This window comes from Borostomias antarcticus (assembly GCF_949987555.1).
Source record: "Borostomias antarcticus genome assembly, chromosome: 7".
Classification (NCBI taxonomy): Eukaryota; Metazoa; Chordata; class Actinopteri; order Stomiiformes; family Stomiidae; genus Borostomias; species Borostomias antarcticus.
The window spans coordinates 28707001-28726758 of NC_140240.1; the positions used below are offsets into that span (position 1 = coordinate 28707001).

At 48.7% G+C, this 19758-nt stretch overlaps 4 protein-coding genes across 4 annotated transcripts; 2 read left to right on the forward strand and 2 right to left on the reverse strand.

Moving 5' to 3' along the window:
• Positions 1-3062: 3062 nt before the first annotated feature.
• On the reverse strand, positions 3063-6176 carry zp3c (zona pellucida glycoprotein 3c). Its single transcript, XM_084440628.1, has 8 exons — positions 5021-6176; positions 4682-4794; positions 4376-4479; positions 4072-4246; positions 3827-3947; positions 3602-3684; positions 3443-3519; positions 3063-3261 (listed from the first exon to the last, which is right to left on the reverse strand). The coding sequence occupies exons 1-8, from the start codon at positions 5618-5620 to the stop codon at positions 3068-3070; spliced, it is 1467 nt and encodes a 488-aa protein (XP_084296754.1). The 5' UTR covers positions 5621-6176; the 3' UTR covers positions 3063-3067.
• Positions 6177-6306: 130 nt separating this feature from the next.
• On the forward strand, positions 6307-12118 carry LOC311311020 (ras-related protein Rab-40C). Its single transcript, XM_084440633.1, has 6 exons — positions 6307-6975; positions 7256-7316; positions 7421-7481; positions 7624-7701; positions 8751-8973; positions 10239-12118. Exons 1-6 carry the CDS (start codon positions 6822-6824, stop codon positions 10535-10537), a joined length of 876 nt encoding a protein of 291 aa, XP_084296759.1. The 5' UTR covers positions 6307-6821; the 3' UTR covers positions 10538-12118.
• A 1474-nt stretch (positions 12119-13592) lies between these two features.
• wfikkn1 (WAP, follistatin/kazal, immunoglobulin, kunitz and netrin domain containing 1) lies at positions 13593-15521 on the forward strand (the record flags this gene model as incomplete). The annotated part of the gene is made up of 2 exons (XM_084441449.1): positions 13593-13745; positions 13977-15521. 2 exons carry the CDS (start codon positions 13593-13595, stop codon positions 15519-15521), a joined length of 1698 nt encoding a protein of 565 aa, XP_084297575.1.
• Positions 15522-15951: 430 nt separating this feature from the next.
• Positions 15952-18208, reverse strand: mettl26 (methyltransferase like 26). The gene is made up of 6 exons (XM_084440635.1): positions 17759-18208; positions 17388-17550; positions 16836-16895; positions 16652-16719; positions 16400-16478; positions 15952-16290 (listed from the first exon to the last, which is right to left on the reverse strand). Exons 1-6 carry the CDS (start codon positions 17950-17952, stop codon positions 16234-16236), a joined length of 621 nt encoding a protein of 206 aa, XP_084296761.1. The 5' UTR covers positions 17953-18208; the 3' UTR covers positions 15952-16233.
• Positions 18209-19758: the final 1550 nt, after the last annotated feature.

Genomic DNA, 19758 nt, shown 5'->3' on the forward strand with positions numbered 1-19758 from the left:
CAATCTCAGGTTTTGAACTGTACCCAAGCTGTAGAGGAAGTTGATACTATCCGGTCTGCTGTGTGTATCGCAAAGGAAAGTGGTGCTCGGCCAATGGGCAGGGTAGACAGGAAGTGAGCCACAAGTGACAACCTATAACGGCTTCTAAAATAGGAAGAGATCAAACATCCCGTTGCTGAGCACGGTTTGGTTTGTGTGTCTCTCCTGCTTCCTCCTCTGTGCAGTCACAGACTGTATGATGAGCACTGCCGTTTGAAATTCACAATAACTCGACACAGGTTAGTGCCATTTCTGGAAAATGTTCATACTGTATTCTACTTTAAACGTTTTAAGTCTTATGTTCGTCAGTTGCCATATCTACTGTGTGTGCGCATTGAGCCGAAGTCAAAAGGTAGATGTTTGTCAGCCAGCAAGGAAGTGACTTCTTCCTGTCTTGCTGCTATTTCTTGTAATGCTTAATAGGCCTACTTCAATATGTCAACTGGCACATTCAAACAAAACCGTGCATGCTTATCAATGCATGTTGATTGCAAAATTTTATAGTATGATGTAACTTATAAGGAGTTACTCAGGAGTGGCTTTTGTGTTGCAGGTAGTGTTCAGGATGCAGGATACCATTCTACGAGTGTTTGTGGTTGTGGCTGGACTCATACTGTATCCTAAAGAGGACCTCCGGGTCCAGGACCGGGGTGATGACGTAACTACGGGCATGCAGGAGCAAGGTGACTGGCTGGTGAAGGAGTGGCTAGATCAGGAAATTACCCCGATCAACCTGGAAGTGCCAAAAGAGGACCAAGTGGACCTGATACCGGTGAAACCAAATGAGCCACAAGCTGACCAGAGGGTGGCTCAAACTGACCATGATTCTTCTTCTTCTCAATGGGGCGTGGAAGAGACTCAGGTCAATCAGACACATTCGGAGGACGAAGAAGAGAAAGACGTTGAGATGATGACACATGTACGTCAAGATGAAGATGACTCGGACCAAAACTTGACTACACCAGAGCACCAGAGGGAGACGCATATTGACTCCGAACCTTCACTCCTTGAAAGTCTCCAGGAAGAGACCCAGGACCAAACGCAGCCTGACATGGATGCAGATGCTTATCCCGTTGATGAAGAGCAGCAGCACCCATTGGAAGAAGAGACGCCTCTTGTTGACCAACAGTTGTCTGAAGACGTCCAGGAAGGTGGGTCTCTCAATGACCACCAGATAAGACCAGAGAGTGAAGTTGTTGTTGAGATGGACCCAAAAGAGCCTAAAGAAGACCAAGAAGTCCATCTACCGGATATGCTCACAGAACCATCACTGGAGGACCAGCAGGAAGTGGTTGAGACATACCAGGAAGTTCTTCACAAAGATAAGGAAGCCCTGCTACCACAAGTGTACCCAGAACCCCCAGAGGGGGACCAGGGAGGTCAGGAGCAGGTCACTGACACGGAGAACAATTACACCTGGTACCTATGGAACATATACTCTGTCATCTCCTTTATCCATTTCTCCATAAAATACTTCAGGAAAAAATTGCAGAAGAACCAAAGTAAAGATCTCCCTGACGGGGAGACAGACATTTTGACGGAGAGTAAACTAGCCGCTGAGATATCGCTGCCAGACAGCAACACGCTGAACCGTTTTTATGACAAATGTGTCAAAGTCTCACCTGATGAAAGCAGGAGGGTGAGCGAGTTTGTGGAGGGTTTTGCCGAAGACCTATTGGAGGCCATGAGAGTGACGAGTGACAGGGCGGTCGGCATGGTGATGGAGGACTTTGTTGTGGTGGGAGGAGTTCTTAATTCCCTTGTGTTTGATGTCATAGTCCCCTTAACCCCATTGGACCCATACTGTTTCCAGTACCAACTCTGGTGCAGTCAGGCTGGGGATACACCACCAGACATGGAAGGCTGTGGTAGAATCAAAATGGAGGAAGGAGTTCAGAAACAAAATGGCTGCCCTTGTGGTAATTCCGATATGGATATGCTCTGCTTAGTGCATTCTGAGAATGAGATGGTGAACATTAGGGTTTCAGATAGTCCTCTTTGGTCAAAGACCTGCCCATACCTTTCCAAAGCACAAGTGACAAAATGGTTCCAGAGTGAGATGAGACAAGCTTGGAGACAGATTTCACACAAATATGAGTTTGAGTTAACGTTTCGTAACATGGATGCTCCTGGTGCTCTGACGGTCCGATTTAGATCAGGGAAGGTGATCGCCTTTAATATCAAACCTGTGGTTAAATTTGAAGACACAGATGTGTACTTCACCATCTCTCCTTCCATTACAAGCAAGGAGAAATCCTCCGATACCTTCTGGGGCCTTTCTTTAACCATGTATGAGGACCAGTTCCTGAAACACCTCACCAAAAGCTTGCCTGAAAACACTTGCCATCTCAAGTGTTTGGAAACTGCATCCTTCCTTCACAAGATGCAAACTCGGTTGACAGGCAGAAGTGGTCTAACAGACTACCACTTCAAAACTGCATTATTGCATCTCCTACTGGTTAGGGAACACTTTGAGTGGCACCCTCAACACTTGACCAATAGACTACGTGATTTGTTAGGTTTACTGGAAAAGAGCCTTCAGCACAGGAAGTTACATCATGCCTTCATTGGGAACCCTCTGGTTCCTGATGACAGAAGCCTCTCTGGAAAGTTTGGTGAGGTGAAGGCAGTGAATCTCTTCCGCCCCCTTGTGGTACAAATCAGCCTCTACACCAAAACCTTAAAGCACTTTCAGGAGATGCTGAAGAATAGCTTTGTGCTAATTCAGGAGTATGTGCCAAAGTAATGGATAGCAGTAAAACCCGATTAAAGTGGCATTGTGTCATGTTTTTTTAATTGCCTGATAATACCTGTGTATAGCCTACAGTCTAATTAAGATTAAAACAATGTAATAAAAGACAAGTGCTTCAAGACTTCAATAAAACTTTTATCAAAACATTGTCCATGTGCCATTTTGTTCAGACAGCACCTGCAGTTGAAAAGCATGAGTTGATAAGTGCTTAGCATACCCATTCAGCGGTCAAAGTCACACCCTACCACACTACCCACCCACCACACTTGTCGTAACCTAGTAGTCCTTGTCCCAGATCTCCTGGAGGCCATCATGGTCGTCTTGGATGTCAGCCATGGTCCTCCCAGACTTCCCTGGCTTGATCATCTTGAGCTCAGGGACAGTCTCCACCACAACACCCTTCCCAAGACTCTTCCCCTTAATCTTCTGGTTGTCTACCTCCAGGGACTTACTCGTGATCAAACTCCGACCTGTAGAGAAACAAATGTTTCAGCTTTATAAAAGTGCTCACACACACACACACCTCTTTACAGATCAGATACTGGGGATCGTTTTAAAAAGTACTGTAAAGCACCAAGACCAGCATTGGCTTATACTCAGTGTACAACAATCAGTCACTTGTAATCCATCCATGGGTTCTGTGTAACACACCTGATGGCCTTACAGAGGGGCAGGTGGTGTCACAGCAGTAGCATACATGATCGTATCCACCATTCACCTCGACCCACCTGGGAAAAATACAATGAGGAAAAGGTTAAGCATCTGCATGACATCCATTTGTGACCGTATTCTTGAAAGTGAGTTACGCACCTGTTGTTGACGTAGTTGCAGGACTTGGCACTCGCAGTGGGAGTTGGACGTCCCAGAGACAACTCACAGTGCATATACAGGCTCTAAAAAGTCGTACTTGTCAATGTGGACATATTGACTACATGTGTCGAGGTGATATGAGTCAACCAACAAATTGCCATTATACACCATTAAATCCATAAATCAAGACGAAGTTTTTTTTTTTTTTTTTAATCCACCACTTACCATGGGAGTAGAACTGGAGTCCATATGGTCGAAGACGAAAGCACTGATGGTGAACTTAGTAGATTCAGTGCTTACAGACATGAACTTGGACTGGTCTGAGAACTTGCCATCCACCATACACCTATCACCAAAAATAAATAAATAAACATGCTACATTCAGATACTAAATGTTTGTTTGCAAGACAAAGAAACCATATAGATAAGCACGCCATAAACACTCAGGAGAGGCAAGATGACTGGCTTACCCAGAGTTGTCAATCACTGTGTATTTGGGCATGGAGTAGTAGTCCAGGGAAGAGGTCATGAAGCATTTGTTGACGTACACAACCTGCTTCCCTTCACCAGAGGTAGCCTTAGCCTCGAAGACCATGGGCTGCCCCACGACGTAGCTTTGGCCATGGACGAGTATTATCCCATCCACTATAAGGGAGTTCATTGTTTTTTTTTTAAAGCAGGACCTCAAACAGGAATATGGCTTCCCAACAGTACCAAGTGAATCGCAAGCCCCACTTCACATCAATCCAAAAACTCACTGATTGAACAACTTACCATCGAAGACGTCGAGGATGGCGCCAGTCTTTGAAGCGAGGGGCTTGAAGAGCGTACCTCCCTGCAGTTCGGGCATGAACCCAACCTTGTATGAGAGGTGGAACCTGCAGAAATGACTTCTCTTAGCAATTTATTCAGAGGAAAAGCTAACCTGTTGAAGTAGAAGTGGGTCATCAGCACAGCCGCGTGACGCATGACCGTTCAAAAAGTATTTAAAATTGATATGCAGTACTCAACATGGGAGGGATCTCTCCAGACTGGACCGCTGAACATACAATGTGGAGGGGAACAAGAATGGCTCCTTACCGGTTATAACGACATTGCAGGGGAATATTAAACCTCATCTCCCTCACGATTGGCCCTGGAGCCGCAGGCAAGTACGAGACCTTGTTGGTGAAGATCACACTGTTTTTGTCACTCTGGAACAATAGAACAAACATCTTAGCTCACCCCTGAGGCTCCTACAGAGGGAGATCTCCCCCTGCGAGGTTTGGGGTGGTCAGACTTTTAGAGCAAACCTGGACCACTAATCCAAAGGCCTAAATTCAAGGATGGGGAGCGGAAACACCATCACCACCATCTATAAATTGATACCGCCACCATAGGCTAACTTCAATAATGTACTGCTTCAGTCGAGTGACTCACATGCATCTTAGTACCACAGTCTTTGAGGAGGTAGAGCATGTAGTAGTGTTCGGGTGTGCCTTGGTTGACAACACAGGAGCCCATCCTCAGGTTCTTAAAGGCATCAGGGTTGGTGAAGAGAAGAGTTCTTACTCTAACATATATCCTATCAATGTGGCACAAAACCTCGATCGGCTTGGAGTTGGCAGGGGCGTGCGGGTGATGATGCGGACGAAGATGCGGATGATGATGCGGATGATGTTCCGGTGTCACATGATGCGGTGTCGCAGTAGCCAATAAGAGTTTCCTGATGGACTGCGGCAGAGGCCTGGCATACCACTCAGGTTTGAGGAGAGACCTTTGGTCCGAGTAAGCTGAGATGGGCACATGTTCTGGAACTCTCCGGGTCTCGAATGACTGATATGCATGTTGGTAGGCATGTTGGTGGGCATTTTGGTAGCTTTTCAATTCTGGCAGAGCCAATTCCACTTCCTCCTCCTCTATCTCATCTACCATCTGATCCCAGAGCACCTCAGGGGGATATCCAAAAACTAGTTCAAATCCAACGCAGTGGGCAGAATACTGCATAAGCAGAAGCACAAAGACCACTTTCATTCCCATTTTGAGAATATCCAGCAAACCTTTCACAACTACAGCAGTCAGACCCACTACCTAGGCTACTCTTTCCTTGCGGTGCAACCAAGCGTTGTCCTTATGTAGCCTAGGCTACCATTACACTAAATGTTAATTGACCACACCTAGGCTACAGGTGATACCAATCGAAGGCATAATTAACCAATGAGAAGTGTATCGTGAATTTATGAATTCACACTTGTAAATCGAATTGATAGACAGGTTGTTTCATATCGCACAATCCATAAAATGCAAGGGCATATATTTTGCAGTGATAGTCATAATGAAGAATAGGCTTCAAAGCTACTTTTTCCGATTTTTAGTGAGACTGGTGGATACCATGGAGGTAGCTACTAGCCTAGGTGCCATTACAGAAAATTGTTCACTGTGAGGACTCTTTTCCAGATCTGATTAAATAGCGAATCCCGTGTCTAGTTTATTTTACATCTGGCTAACCTAGTCACCTCTGCTCTGCCATCGGGATAAAACTATGGATGTATTAAGAAATCAATGAAGGAAAGAAAAGTATAAGGATAAAACATGATGACACAAGATTTTTCGGAATGGAAAGGGCGCCGGATGTTGCGTAGTCGACGATACAGCTTCCGGTTCCAACTCCAACGCAGGAGGATTCGACTGTTGTTTGTTTGTTTCCCGTTTCCCGAACGTTACCGTCCTCGGTGTTTAACCCGTAAAGTGTTGGCATGTAAACAACGTAGTTAGCTAACGTCTTTCTTCGGGGTTTACCTCCCTATTTAGACCTTGCTGAGGATATACGTATCGATGGCAGAAAGGTTCACACAACTTTAGCTAAGGTTACTTTAACAACGTTATTTCCACAGCTAGGAAGCCATGAAGGTGGCTCTCTCTCCAGCTAGCTAGCTTCGGTTCTTTCTATGTTAACGTTAGTCTTAGCTAGTCTAGTTTTGGTAGCTGCTTAGCTAGGTAGCTCTTATGCTTGTATCCGCATAGAACTGCCATCGATATCACTAGCTAGGTGTATGCATTTGATTCTTATTGAAAACTGAACCTCCAGCTTGCTACCTGGCCAGCTCAAGTCTCGCGACACCGGCCGGAGCTAGCGAGCTCACGTTAGATTGCTTCAACACTTGAGTTCGGTGGTAAATTACCAATTGCTCTCGCTGGGAAATCAGAGAGGAGCACCGAGCTAATCGTTCAATCGGCCCCAATGCGTGGCATCATGGGTGCCCAGGGAAGTCCTGTCAAATGTTACGACTATCTCCTCAAGTTTTTACTGGTGGGGGACAGTGATGTGGGGAAGGGAGAGATCCTGGAGAGTCTGCAGGATGGATCCGCAGAGTCTCCCTACGCCTACAGCAGTGGTGAGTAACCTGTTTACCAAGCTAGGATGAAATGGGGTAGCGGTTGTTTGAAGTGATGAAGAGGAGGGTTGATGAAGCCAGTCATCCCACGGAGTGTGGGCCTGCCTACCCCGGTACAAACTCCATTGACGACTTTCGTTTGATCACAAGTGGTGTTCAGATATGTCAGTAATACCCCCTTTCCCAAGTTCTGAGTGTTGACTCTCAGTGCTGTAATGGGTATGGTTTTACAAAAGGGGAAAACCATTTTAACTGTAGCAACGAACATTTGCTTTCTCAGGGATAGACTATAAGACCACTACAATCCTGCTGGATGGGAGAAGAGTCAAGTTAGAGTTATGGTGAGTATACAATTTTGCAATACAGGCGACTTTGGAATTGATGGCGTTTGGCCTACTTGAACACCGGGAGGAATCTAATTCGTCTGATTCTGTTTGCTCAACAGGGACACCTCGGGTCAGGGCAGATTCTGCACCATCTTCAGGTCGTACTCTCGTGGGGCACAGGTTAGTGCGGCCATTTTGTTTAGAGTTTTTACCTAGCAACAAGGGTTCGTCTCTCAACCCTATATTTGCTTTGCCTGTTATTAATACATATCGCGTTGGCGACGAGTTTATGAACAACTTTATTTCTTTACTAAACTTGCAGGGAATCCTGTTGGTGTATGACATCACAAACGGCTGGTCTTTTGACGGCATCGACCGTTGGATACGAGAAATCGACGAGGTGAGTTTTGCTTTTTCCGTCGATCGCCTCAACTGGGTGGGGACGTTGCCCTCATTATAGGCATTATAGGCTCATGCATTTCCTGCCAAAAGTGTGTGTGTGGGGGTGGGGTGTAGGGATGCACCCAGGGCTGAAAATTAACACCTGCCACCGGCCAAATGCAGGTAAAATTTCCAATTGGCGACTAGATTTCAGAAGGCTATCTGAAGAAAAAAAATACTTGGCCGGTAGATTTTTTCCATCTACAGTCCCCTTGGCAGGTGACTCACCGTGAGCCAAAAAGTTAATTTTCACCCCTGGATGCACCGATAGGAACATTTTGTCCGATGGCGATAACAGATATTGGCCGGGTTTCCCGATTAAGAACCTTCTTAAGGAACCCTTCTTAAGCAACTCTTTGTATGGGAGTTAAGAAGTACTTTGGAGTTAAGTGCTTCTTAACTCGTTCGGGAAACCCGGCCCTCAACATTGCTGTCATGGCCGATTACCGATGTCGATATGATGTGTATAAAAACGAGTTTCTATAATAACCAAATATTTTACATACTGAAAAACACATGTAAACATTGCATCTCCAAAACATTTGGAAAAGCCGATAAATCATAGATTTACCACATTGTTTCCTCTCAACAACAACACACACAACAGCAGCTAGACTGAAATAATTATCGTCTGTTCACCTCAGCCCTGTTTTGCACATCAGGGCGCTACCGATATATTAAAAAATGACTAACATCGGCCAATACCGATATGATTGCCGATAAAGCGCATTGTGTTGCCTCTGGGTATGAAATGCGCTATACAAATAAAGCTTTGATTGATTGATTGGTTGATTGATCGTGCATCCCTAGTGGGGTGGTTACATATGCATGTCTAGTCGGAGTTGCCTTCACCCTCACTTGCCTCTTGCTGGGTTCGATCTTCGGTCTTCATAAACACAGCTTTAGTCAGCTACCCGCCGTAGAAAAGCTGGCAATTCGCTGGGGCATGTAATTGAATCTCATCGCCTTTCTCTCTCTCTCTCTCCCCCTCTCTCTCTCTCTACCCAGCATGCCCCGGGGGTACCGAGGATCCTGGTGGGGAACCGCCTCCATCTGGCGTTCAAGCGGCAGGTGCCCACTGAGCAGGCGCGGGCGTACGCCGAGAAGAACGGCATGACCTTCTTCGAGGTCAGCCCGCTGTGCAACTTCAACGTCATCGAGTCGTTCACGGAGCTGTCGCGCATCGTGCTCATGAGACACGGCATGGAGAAGTTCTGGAGGCCCAACAGAGGTGAGGAGACGGAGAAGGAGGAGGGGAGGGAGAGGGGGAGGAGAGAGGGGGGGAGGAGAGAGAGGGAGGGGGAGAGAGAGAGGGGGAGAGAGAGAGAAGGCGGGCAGCGGTTCTTGGGGTTTGTCATTATCAGTCGCCAAACAGTTGACTAGTTCGTTAGTAAAATCCTCGCAGTGATCGTGATGTGTCCGATGACGCGTATCTTAAATGCTAGCTTCTTGTCCATGTCTTAGGATGGGCCATGGGGACTGTATATTAATAAGAAATGTGATTCACTCACACAACCTGCTCTAACATCCCCAACTCCCTCTCTCTCTCTCCCCCTCCCTAACTCCCCTCCCTCCCTCTCTCTCTCTCCCCCTCCCTCCCCTCTCTCTCTCTCTCTCTCCCTCCCTCTCTCTCCCCCTCCCTCCCTCTCTCTTTCTCCCCCTCCCTCCCTCTCTCTTTCTCCCCCTCCCTCCCTCTCTCTCTCTCCCCCTCCCTCCCTCTCTCTCTCTCCCCCTGCCTCTCTCTCCCTCCCCTCCCTCCCTCTCTCTCCCTCTCTCTCCCCCCCTCCCTCTCTCCCTCCCTCCCCTCCCTCTCTCCCTCCCTCTCTCTCCCTCCCTCCCTCCCTCTCTCTCCCTCCCTCCCTCCCTCTCTCCCTTCCTTCCCCTCCCTTCCTCTCTCTCCCTCCCCCTCCCTCTCATCCCTCTCTCCCCCCCTCCCTCCCTCTCTCCCCCTCCCTTCCTCTCTCTCTCTCTCCCCCTCCCCCTCCCTCTGCTCTAACATCCCCAACTCCCTCTCTCTCTCTCCCCCTCCCTAACTCCCCTCCCTCCCTCTCTCTCTCTCCCCCTCCCTCCCCTCTCTCTCTCTCTCTCTCCCTCCCTCTCTCTCCCCCTCCCTCCCTCTCTCTTTCTCCCCCTCCCTCCCTCTCTCTTTCTCCCCCTCCCTCCCTCTCTCTCTCTCCCCCTCCCTCCCTCTCTCTCTCTCCCCCTGCCTCTCTCTCCCTCCCCTCCCTCCCTCTCTCTCCCTCTCTCTCCCCCCCTCCCTCTCTCCCTCCCTCCCCTCCCTCTCTCCCTCCCTCTCTCTCCCTCCCTCCCTCCCTCTCTCTCCCTCCCTCCCTCCCTCTCTCCCTTCCTTCCCCTCCCTTCCTCTCTCTCCCTCCCCCTCCCTCTCATCCCTCTCTCCCCCCCTCCCTCCCTCTCTCCCCCTCCCTTCCTCTCTCTCTCTCTCCCCCTCCCCCTCCCTCTCTCTCCTCCCCCTCTCCCTCCCTCCCCCTCCTCTAGTGTTCAGCCTCCAGGACCTGTGCTGCCGCTCCATCGTCTCCTGCACGCCCGTCCACCTCATCGACAAGCTGCCCCTCCCCGTGGCCATCAAGTCCCACCTCAAGTCCTTCTCCATGGCCAACGGCATGAACGCCGTCATGATGCACGGGCGCTCCTACTCGGTCGCCAACAGCGCCGCGGCGGGCGCCACGGGCTCCGGCACCAGTAAGGGCAACAGCCTCAAACGCTCCAAGTCCTTCCGGCCCCCCCAGAGCCCCCCCAAGGACTCCTCTAGCAAAAGCAACTGTAAGATAACATAGTGACGGGAATTGTACTCCCTTCCACTAGGGGGCGATATAGACTCTTGTTCTACAGACTCAGGGGCCACGGGTTAAAAGGGCTTCTGTGCAGGGGAAGCCTAGCTGATGCAGTTGTATGAGCTGTGAGCTTTGGAGCAGAGTTGGACGGTGCGTTTATGTTTTTGAGCCCCCCCCCCACCCACCCCCGCTAGCGCCCCCTTGTGGGGAGCCTCGTTCCTACAACCTCTCACTGTGACCAACTCAAATCAAGCTGTTCTCACTCACCTGTCAACACTACAAAAAAGTAGGAGGACATCTTGAACAGCTTTTTTTTTTATGGACTTAAGTGCACCGGTATTTAAAAGAAAAAGACTTCCTGTTGTAAATACATGATATTCAGTTGGCTTGTTTTCCAGTGGATTTTTGCGCCGACCTCTGAGTTTTGTCTTGAATGTGAGGAGATCGCAGCTGAAATATGTCTCTTACGATCCTCTATTCCACCTTATCACTGCTCTCACATACTTGATTGGTATTTGAAAAGGATCTGCGATAGGAGAGATTTTCTTTCCCAAATTTCACATTCGTACAAGAAAATGTATCACAACAAACCCCGGCAGCCCCTCTCCCAGCCAGGTTGTGCGGAGGGCGGCGTCTAAAGAATCTGGTTTCTGTGTGCGATCAAGTCTTACGCTGTTTACTCACCCTCATCCATCTTCATCAGTCATTCCACTCTTTGGGCGCGGTGACTCGGTCATTGTCCCCCGTCGGGCCCCCGGAACACGCCGGACCGACCGCCAGCCACACACCGCTCCGCGTTCCCACAATGCCTTTTCTAACGACGCCAATTTGACACCGTCTCAGGGCGTGTACTGAATCGCGGTGATGCTATTTCTGTAGACTATCAGGTGACGCACGCCGCGGGTGCTCTCTAGCTGCGTCTTGTCAGCCGTTAGACGCTGGAAGGGTGTAGTATCGCGACGGTGCCGACGGCGGCTCGTTCAGACTTGGCGTTTTGCGCTGGGAACCACCATTTTGCCTCCTCCAGGCGTATGGAAGCCACTACGGGGGCTCTTAGGTATCCTCCTTATAATGGTTTAATTGTTGTCGTACGTTTGGACCTCCTCCTGCACAACATTCCACAATTGAAAAATATAGTTGATTGTCACAGTTTTGATGCTATTTATTTCCATATTTTCACGAATGTATACAGTACATTATAGCCCTCTGTCTTCATTATTTTGTTGTGTACTGTAAGATGTTTAAAGGGACAAATTATTTGAATGTATTCACTCTGGAACATTCCTTATTATGGTCATGCAGTAGACCGAGAGCTCCTGGTGGACATGGGGGGGGAAAAAAAGATGCATGATGTTTTTCTGTCTTCTGTGTGATGTGTTGTAGAAGGAACAGAACAATGCTACTCTGGTGAAAAGATCAAAAGCACTATGTTGGTGGTAGGTAGATGATGGTTGATTGTTCATTATTACAATTTTCAAAGCTATTTTGACTGCATACATTTACCATGGAAAGCAATGGATTTATCCTCAAATAAAGCTAAATGGCCCCCAAAAACGTATTTTGTCGTGTCAAATCTCCATTCAGTGGCATGCTATATTTGAATGTAAATTATGGATTGTTGCACACTAGGCCTATAAATGTGATCTTGCTATTCGAACTATCAAGGTCAGCAAGAGAGCGGTGGGAATTTTTCCCCCCATTGTCCTCTCAGGGGCCTCAGTCGAGAGGGGTTGTCGGTATCATGCTCAAGTGCAATAAAACCATGGGGGTACTGAATTGATTAGCTGGCCTCGTGGTATTGGCCTGCCCGGAGCTAACCGGGACATCTCCGTGGTGTTTGAATGCCTAGCGGTCAAAAGTCACCCGAAGGTTGATAGGTCACCTTCATTGAAAAGAAGAGGGGATCAGCTTCTCAGAGGCTCGGAGCCGCGCTTAGACAAAGATGAGTCGCACACCATTGAAAATGTGTCTGTTTACGTCTTCCCACCTGGCCGCGGCATCTCAGAGCTTTGTGTGAATGAGTGACGGTGGTAAACGGACCGACGTCTAGACATGGAATGAACGTAAACATGTTTTCTTCCCACAATCCGTGTCAGATCCCGACGTTCATAGGCAGATCTGTCTTCTATTAAAATGGATTTATGATATCCGGTTTGTTCAAGACATTTTTTCAGCTTATGTCTGCCTCCATTGCGTAAAACATCAAGCATTTGGGAATGCGGGGCATATATGCCGCTTTTCATGAACTGAACTGATTCTCTAGCAAAACTAAAAACAAAAAAAGGGTCCAGTCTTCCAATCATTACCCAGTTTATGAGCAACACCTCAATAAATTCTGTCTGGACGCATGAAACATTGGATTTCTCACCGGAATGTTTGGCCCCGCGCACAGTTGTTGGGACAGCTTGCCTACATGGCCCCACCGTCCCTTTGATGTCTTTACAATGTTTGTCCAGTTGCTTAGCGCATGGCGCTCCTTCATAAAAGTTTCAGACACTGGACGATGACGGGGGGCGGTCAGAGGGGCTGCCCATTCCACCTCCATTCACACCAAGACCGATATTGAGTCTTCCTTTGTGCAGTTTCGCCTGCTCGTTTGCTCAATTGGCAGTGACAAAATTGTGTGCCGTTTTCATGCGATTTTTAAGCTATTTCACTGAATTATATCATTGCAATTCATCACACCAAACATTAATGCACAATCTTTTTTTTCTTCAGTTATTTTTTAAGTATTTTGTTGAGTCAATGTTCAGCGCTGGAGGGGAGGTTTTTGTTGGACAATGGTTTATTCATCTGCAATTTGAGAACGGTTTCTTCTCAGCGCGCAACAAATTGGGACTTGTTCCCAGATTGGTTACGCACTCACCGGACGACTGCGCGTGAAAATAATGACATTGCTTTCTTGAGGAACTGACGGAGTTATGGAACTAATTGGTGGCTGACTTTTACACGCACAAAAAAATTAACAATGCATAGAAAACATTGGGAGGTTCGAGTTGCAAGTGTGGCACTTAATTCAGAGGGACTCTTATCAAGAAGTATCAGTTGGACCATTATCATGCTTTTGTTCTGCGCATCGCCACAACATGCTTCGGGTGCAAGTTTGACAGGAGTCAAAGTAAAACATCCCGGTGTTTGCCCGAACAAGTTGAACGCCAACCTCTGGGTCGATGCGCAAAGCACCTGCGAGAGAGAATGCAACGTCGACGAGGTGAGACGTATTCGTTAACGTTCTGTTTATAATTGCCTCTAATGAAATTCTAAACAGCGGCGACAACAATACACAATCAAAATGTAGGTTACTCTGATCAAATGTATTGACTCAAAAATCTTCATGGCTCTTCACGACTGACACGTCTTTTTCATTATCTTCCATTGCTCATTTCACCATAACATGCACCTCTGCTTCAGTAAAAGCTGCCTGTATACTGTCTCTTTGCAGGACTGCGCAGACTTTGAGAAGTGCTGCACCAACGTGTGCGGACTCAACAGCTGCGTGGCCGCCCGCTTCTCCGACGGCACGCCCGCCCAGCCGGAGGGCGGCCAGGGCGGAGGGACGGGCGCCGGCGACCAGGTCCCCTCCGCCGCCACCTGCCAGGGCTTCATCTGCAGCCAGCAGGGCTCCACCTGTGACATCTGGGAGGGCCAGCCCATCTGCAAGTGCCAGGACCGCTGTGAGAAAGAGCCCAGCTTCACCTGCGCCTCGGACGGCCTCACCTACTTCAACCGCTGCTACATGGACGCCGAGGCCTGCATGCGCGGCGTGACCATCACCGTGGTCACCTGCCGCTTCTACCTGTCCGGCCCCAACACCAGCCCGCTCCCCCCGGACACCACGGCCAACCCCACCCCCACCTCGTCCCTGGAGGACCCCATGCCCCCCACGCTGTTCTCCAACCCCACCCACCAGTCCATCTACGTGGGCGGCACGGTCAACTTCCACTGCGACGTGGTCGGGGTCCCGCGGCCCGACGTCACCTGGGAGAAGCACAGCGAGAGGCGGGAGCATCTGGTGATGCGTCCGGACCAGATGTACGGCAACGTGGTCATCACCAACATAGGGCAGCTGGTCATCTACAACGCCCAGGTGTGGGACACGGGCGTCTACACCTGCGTCGCCCGCAACGCCGGCGGCGCCCTGCGCGCCGACTACCCGCTGTCCGTCATCCGGCGCGCCGAAGACGACTTCTCGGAGGACGGCGAGCCGGGGATGCCCATGGGGCGGCCGTTCTCGCCCGCCGACTGCCTGGCCGAGGTGGACCGGCGGGACTGCGGCGGGGAGCGCCACGTGGACTGGTACTACGACAGCAAGCAGGCGGCGTGCGTGGCGTTCAGCAACAGCGGCTGCGAGGATAGCCGCAACCGCTTCGAGACCTACGAGGAGTGCCGGGTGTCGTGCCAGCGCGAGGGCGCGGGCACCTGCTCGCTGCCCGCCGTCCAGGGGCCCTGCAAGTCCTGGGAGGCGCGCTGGGCGTGGAACTCGCTCGCCAAGCGCTGCCAGGCCTTCGCCTACGGCGGCTGCCGCGGCAACCCCAACAGCTTCCTCAGCAAGAAGGAGTGCGACGCCAACTGCCCCCAGCCCAAGAGCCGGCCCTGCAAGACCTGTCGCGTCCGGGGCAAGATGGTGCCCAGCCTGTGCCGGAGCGACTTCGCCATCGTGGGGAGGCTGACGGAGCTCATCGAGGACCTGGACTCGGGGATCGCCCGGTTCAGCCTGGAGGAGGTCCTCCGGGACGAGAAGATGGGCCTGGCCTTCTTCAACACCAGGCACTTGGAGGTGACGCTGGCTAAGATCGACTGGAGCTGCCCCTGCCCTAACATCACCATGGAAGAGGGCCCCCTGCTGGTGATGGGGGAGGTGCAGGACGGCATGGCGGTCATCCAGCCGGACAGCTACGTCCGACCCGTCACCGATCGGAGGTTGAAGAAGATCCACGAGGTGCTGGGGAAGAAGACCTGCGAGATGCTGCAGCGTTTCCAGGACTAGAGCCGGTCACCTTCTCACTAGTGGATCATCGCTACCCAAAATGGTCAATGACGGTCATGAGAATCTCAGTTGCATAAAGTGTCCTAATTCTAAATCGATGGTCATGCACCCACCGTTCAATAAGGACTTGTATTATTATGGTCCATCTAGAAAGTATGAAAAATGGTTGTTCTGAAAAATCCCTTTCCGAAAGACTTATTCCAAATTGATGTACCCAACTCTTTGTATTCTACTTAAATGTGTGTATTTCCGAGCAGCTGTATGTGCATGATCTCTTCAGTGATGCCTCTGTAAAGCATTCCTTTTGATTGTAAATAAATACTTGTTCATTGACCTTCAACTCGAATGAAGAAATAAAATTTACTTTACCACCCCTTTCTGGAGTGGGAGGCGTTCGACATGCAAATATATTGAAACAGCTTTCATTGAATATGTTTTAAATAATTTATTCATTAAGAGTGAGCCATACATTTAGAAGTTATACAAAGTATAAAATCTGAGCGCGAGTGTCAATTAGGGTTAAATGGGCATTGAGGACGTGAAATCTAAGAATTGGCAGGGATTGAGATAAGGTCATAGGTCAAGTTCATTTCAAAGGACTAGTAAACGTCCATAATTGGTCCTCCTGAATAGGATGATGACACGTGGTGATTGGCTGAAATAGAACCTAAGATGCAGGTGGCAATCAACAGAAAGCATGATGGGAGATTCTTCACACCAAGCTCTCCTTCCGGAACAGAAGACACTTGTTGTTGGCTGGCATGGCGACCTACACAGACAAGAAAGAAAGGTTACAATCTGACATCTCAAATAAATAAACACACACACACACACCATACAGTATTTCAATTATGTTTTGGAGACGAGTTATTCCCTACCACTTTCTCCAGGAACAGACCACTCTTCTGTGCAATGGAACTGAGCAAGGAGACGTCTCTGAGTCCCCATTCTGGGCACCTGCAAACGGACACACACACACACACACACACACACACACACACACACACACACACACAACAGAACAGAAGAGGATGGTAAGAAACCAGTCAGAAGCTACTTTTCTGTGCAGTCAAGAGATCACACTCACTGTCACGGTGACCTGTTTTCAGGCCAGTTGAATCATCACTTACCTCTGCCTGAGACTGCAATCAAAGTCAATATTGCTCTGTGGGGTGATTTTCCCATTCACGGCGTAGGGCTGCAAGGCCAGAAACCGAGTCAGTGGACACTTTTCATTCGTTTCAACCTCAAACGTACTGAGTGTATTTTAAAAGTGAACATGCTTGTAATGCCAGACTCCTCGGGAAAACGCACCCCATAAGTCAGCAGGACGCCTTGCGCTTTCAGGACGGTGCCCGCTCCTTTGAACAGCCCCTAAGCATAAGAGATAAAAACACAATGTCAGAGCAACAGGCCTTTACGAAGCACTTTCTCTGAAACACATGAATCAACTATAGGTTGATGCGCATGCAAACACCTTGTATTGTATGAAATGGTATCTCCAAGCCCATATGGCCTTGGCATCCATCCCACTGAGCAAAGACACGTCTAAAAGACGTCTTTTAGATGTCTTTTTTGTCTTTTTCGGATGTCCAAAGACATCATTAGGAGACATCATTAGGAGCCAGAATAAAGTTTTTTTTTAACATTCAGATATTGAACCCGTTTTGCACGTCCACAGACGTCTTAGAGGGGTCCAAGCCAGACGTTTGAATATTGAGGGGTCCAGCAGAAGTACAAACGGGGTTCAGGACCGACGGACGTTATTAAGACATGATCTGAACGTCTCCCTGACGTTGCGTGTTTGCTGGGATAGGGATGCACAATCCAACTGAACTATGAGATCACAGTGGGTTCTATAACCACCTCAGTGCAGGCCATGGGAGATATGTGGATCATGTTGATGTTGAGGACCAGATCCAGAGATTCTGGCTGGATGCCACCCCAATGCTCCCAGGGCTGGGAAGCATCCAGATGGATGGCAGGTTTCACATTGTCCAGGCCGTGATGGGCTCTGTAAGCCTCTATACTGGTGGGGACAAAAGAGACGGTTCTCAATGGTGGTCGCAGCTCAGCACTAACAAAACACGTAAAGGCCTATCATAATAAAAGCTGCTAGTCATGCCGCCTTTGTGAGTTTGGGTGGAGCCCCACGTTGATTCGGGGTCCCCAGGCTCATTCATTTCGCAGAATATCAGAGAGATACTGCAGAATGTGGATGCATATTCTGAACTTACCTGGCTATGGACTGTCGATCAAATTCTGACGGCTGCCACGAAATATTGCGTAAGGATTGTGCGAAGTGAGTGACATGCTGACCAGTACCGGACGAGATCTCCAGCCCGTCCAAGGGTCTCACCGTGTCCACACATTCGCGTAGGACTGCAAGAATAGGCTCCTTGTTCCTCTCTGCAGCGGCGGCATTCAGCATTTTGCCAAAACTGGAGTACACACGCCGCGCTAAATGATACAGTTGAAACGACTCCAGATGAACCAACTGGTTACGCCGCACGGTACAGTAATAACAGAAACCGTCTGGATTTTGCTGCTGAATGACTGCGTATACACGTTTTGTAACATCACATATCCCGAATGGGCGGTGTTCCCCCCAATTGTTCTGACTGCTATTGAGCAGAACGTCAAAATGTCACCCACTCGGGACAACCCAGTTTACAGCACAACGCATGTTTTCACTGCATTTCCTCATGTCGTCACATTGTATCCTATGTAAGCAAAGAGAATCTAATGCCGAGAGGGGACACTCCATTAATTGTGCTATGGAACCAATAGGCTACGCCCAGCTGCTGAGCCGGGCCGCCGCCATTTTGGACTGTCAAGCTGATTGCGCAACCTGTGCTGCACACGCACTCACTTTTTCATGTTGACACCTTCTGAACAAGGACATATTATAATACAATAACCCCCTCCCCCAAAGCCCAAGAACACAGAACACTGTATAGATCCATTTTTTTATATTCTTTTTTATGCACTTTATTTTTTTTTACTGTCAGTGTTTATACTGTGTTGCCATAGTGCCAAAGACCAATGTCCATTGAAATTAAATGGACAATAACATTTTTCTTAAATATCTTATCTTAAAACAGGTGTGAGCCCTTTGGTGTTCAGCTGCGGAGTTCTGGATTGGGAGCCGACAGGGCAAATTTGGCCGGCGACCCTCCCCGCCTGTGGCAGCCGATCACCACCCCGGGTGATGGCCCTCAGTTGGCAGACTTTGCCTCGCTTACGGTGATTAATCACAGCTTCCCACGAGAAGGTGTCTGCCCCGCCCCCCAAACTTAACCTCCCTTAAACTTATTTTAATGAGGCAGTTACTGAAGACAGCTACAGCCTCTGTACTTAAGTCCGTGTGTTATCTGTCTGCATTCTCTGAGGTGAAACTAATGTTTGGTAGACATAGCTTTTGATTTTGTAGGCCTACAGGGTTCATTCCTTTTCTTTCATCCTGTTCTGAGCCTCGTTCAAAGGCAGCCGTTTTCTAACCATGTAGTGAATTAGAAATAGGCTAATAGCATTCAGTTTACTCAAACCTGTACGGCTGGTGCTCTCATTTTCGTGACGAGTGTTACTAGCAAGGTGTTGGGTCCTCAGCTTGTGGTTGCCGACGTTTCCTGTATCCTCTCACTTTATAACTTTACATCCTCCACCCAGAAGAGGAAGAGATTCTATAAAGCAAGACATCAAAGCAGAGAGGCGATCGATCAGTGAAAGACCAGTCAGTTATATATTTTTTCAGAACAGAACTCAAGTCAAGAGACAGATATGGTGGCTATCCTAATCCTGGTGATGTACTACAGCGCAGGTAGGGCTGGGCCCTTTTAATTCCATACCGTCTAGGACACAATACAGGCCTGTGTTAGTGCGTAGAAGCCCCTGTTATACTGATATAATGTATATTTGCGTATCAGTACTACTGTACATATTTGGGTTTAGTTTAGTTAATTGGACAGCTGTTAAAATACATGATCTAGCAAGTCATGCGTCATGCATAAAAATATTAAGGCTAAAATAAAAAGTCACAGAATTATTTCTGTTATGTTTCATGATCTACATTGCAAAAAGCCAAATCAGCAAAATTCAAGAGGGGTGAGAGAGAGAGAGAGAGAGAGAGAGAGAGGGGAAAGAGAAAAAGGAGAGAGAGAGTGTGTGTGAGAGAGGTGGGGTGAAGAGTAACAAAGATGGAAGAGAGAGAAGGCAGAGACAGAAAGACTTTGGTGAG